This window comes from Myotis davidii, unplaced genomic scaffold (genome assembly GCF_000327345.1).
Source record: "Myotis davidii unplaced genomic scaffold, ASM32734v1 scaffold244, whole genome shotgun sequence".
NCBI lineage: Eukaryota > Metazoa > Chordata > Mammalia > Chiroptera > Vespertilionidae > Myotis > Myotis davidii.
In genome coordinates this window covers 1,066,779-1,069,236 of record NW_006294993.1, presented here as the reverse complement: position 1 = coordinate 1,069,236, position 2,458 = coordinate 1,066,779, and the positions used below count along the sequence as shown (strand labels likewise).

Below are 2,458 nucleotides of genomic sequence, written 5' to 3'. Positions count from 1 at the left end.
AAGGTGAGTGGTGTGGCCACAGGGTGACTCAGACCTGAGCCCGCCTCCACGCCCTGAAAGGGCAGCCCAGCACCTGTATGGGCTGAGATGGGGGAGGTGGGAGTCCAGAAAGGGGGGCTGGCTTCCCACCCTCCCTGGGGGCCTTGCTCTACCCCTCCAATCAGCGTGCATGCTCGCTGAGAGAGCTCTTTCCTGGTCCAGCTGCACCCTCGTGACCAGGCCTGTCCCAACCTGGGCTGTCTCCCTGTGGAGCCTTGGCCCAGGGCCGGGGGCTGGGGGTGGGGAGAGGCGTTGGGCTGCGACTCATCACCCACCACTGGCTTCTAGGGGCCCACCGGCTACAAAGGGGGACGAGGAGAAGCGGGCAAAGATGGCGAGAAGGTACCCTGGTGGCAGCCGGAGGGGCATTTGGGCGGCGGCGGCTGAGGGGCAACGGTGGCATCGAGGGCGGGCCTGGCTGAGGGGCTTCTATGGACACGTCCCCAGCAGGCCCAGAGAAGTCTGGTTTCAGCTCGAAGTGGCCCCAGCAGCCCTGCCACCATCCCTACAGCCACTGCCTGTGGGGGCATCTTTTCCTCACCGCAGGCTGGGGCTGAGCCAGGTGCCCTCCAGTACGGAGTGGCCAGACTGCCACCTGGGCAGCAGAGGGGGCCGCCCCAGCCAGGGGTGGCTGGGAGTCTGTCTCTGGAGGCAGGCCAGCATGAGGGGCGGAGCGGGCGGGCATGGAAGGGGTGGTGAGAGCTTGGGGCTGACCACACCACCATCACTTTCTCCGCCTCCTCTGCAGGGTGACCCTGGCCCCCCTGGGTCCCCCGGCATCCCTGGCACAGTGGGGCTGCAGGTGAGTTGGGGAGGGGCTGGACAGGGTGATGGTGTGGGATGGGAGCCCCTTGGACAGCTCGAGGCTGTGGGGGATGGTTCCTTCCTCTCAGGGTGCTGATCCCAAGGGTGTGTGGCCCCACCCCTCGGGGCGGGAGCTGAGGCTGAGGGCTTCTAGGGAAGCCACCAGGGCGGTCCTGGGGGGCTTTGGCTGGGCCTGCATCTCCAGCTCTCTCCCCACAGGGCCCTCGGGGGCTCCGAAGGCTGCCAGCACCCACCCGCCAGCACCCACCCTCCCGCACCCACCCTCCCGCACGTGATGGGCTTTGGGCCAGGCCGTCAGCACAGGCGGTTGGGGGGCCACCTCCAGACCTCCCCAGTGGCCACAGATGGGTGTGTGACTTGGCAAGGCTGCCTCTGAGCGCTCACTTGGTCGTCTCCAGAGCCCAGGTCCAGGAGGATGGGACAAGAGGGAGGCCTGGGCAAGCGTGGAAGGGGGCTTGGGGAACACTAGGTGGCTAACTAAGGAGGGGTCTGCTGGGGGTGCTCGAGGGGCGGGGGTGGTGCTTGAGGCAGGGCCTTCCACATGGAGCAGGGTCCTCTCTGGGATGCTGGCCAGGCTCAGAAGTGAGGCCCAGATGCCCCCTCTTCTCTACAGGGTCCCATCGGGTTTCGAGGACCCCCCGGGATCCCAGGAGCCCCCGGGAAAGCGGTATGTGTGAGTCCTGGGGCTGGAGGGCCCATGCAGGCCCAAGCTCCCTGTTCAATTCTCTCTTCCTCACTCAGACGCCTCCCCAGCCCCACTGGGCTTCACTGTATGTTCCCAGGGCTGAGCCATTCTGCTGTGTGGGCACACCTGGGCATAACCAGTGGGCACACCTGTGGGTACACCTGGGCAGGTACCTGTGGGCACACCTGTGGGTACACCTGGGAAGGTACTTGTGGGCACACCTGTGGGTACACCTGGGAAGGTACCTGTGGGCACACCTGTGGGTACACCTGGCCAGGTACCTGTGGGCACACCTGTGGGTACACCTGGGAAGGTACCTGTGGGCACACCTGTGGGTACACCTGAGCAGGTACCTGTGGGCACACCTGTGGGTACACCTGGGAAGGTACCTGTGGGCACACCTGGGCATAACCAGTGGGCACACCTGTGGCTACACCTGGGAAGGTACCTGTGGGCACACCTGGGCATAACCAGTGGGTACACCTGGGGAGAGACTTTACCAGAGTCGTGGGTCTGTCCTTGATGGAAGATTTGCACCTTCTCTCTCTGGACGGAGTGAGGTGTGGTGGGCATTCTTCTGGCCTCTGTGGCCCTCAGCAGCCTTGGTCCTACAACCTCTGACCACTTGCAGGCTGATCCTGCCAGTCACCCCTCAGTCTAACTCTCCCACTTGCTTGAGTTGTGAACTCTGTCCTTGTCCCCCCTTGTCATTTCAGGGTGACAGAGGCGAGAGGGGCCCAGAAGGGTTCCGTGGGCCCAAGGGCGACCTCGTAAGTGAGAGAAGCTTGCTCCTCTGGGTCCTTCCTCAGAAGAACCTGGCCTGGGGAGAGGGGGGACACACGGTGTCACATGCCAAGGGGCACAAGGGACGGCCCTTTCCTGCCGGGGGGGGGGGGCGGGAGGCACGGG

General features: G+C 65.1%; 1 protein-coding gene across 1 annotated transcript in view; it reads left to right on the top strand.

Moving 5' to 3' along the window:
- COL9A3 (collagen type IX alpha 3) overlaps positions 1-2,458 on the top strand; it is a 30,970-nt gene that overhangs the window by 6,605 nt on the left and 21,907 nt on the right. Inside the window, exons 8-11 of the mRNA XM_015567671.1 lie at positions 328-381; positions 788-841; positions 1,478-1,531; positions 2,266-2,319. Of these exons, the coding sequence (XP_015423157.1) occupies positions 328-381; positions 788-841; positions 1,478-1,531; positions 2,266-2,319 (216 nt within the window). The remainder of the gene's footprint in view (positions 1-327; positions 382-787; positions 842-1,477; positions 1,532-2,265; positions 2,320-2,458) is intronic.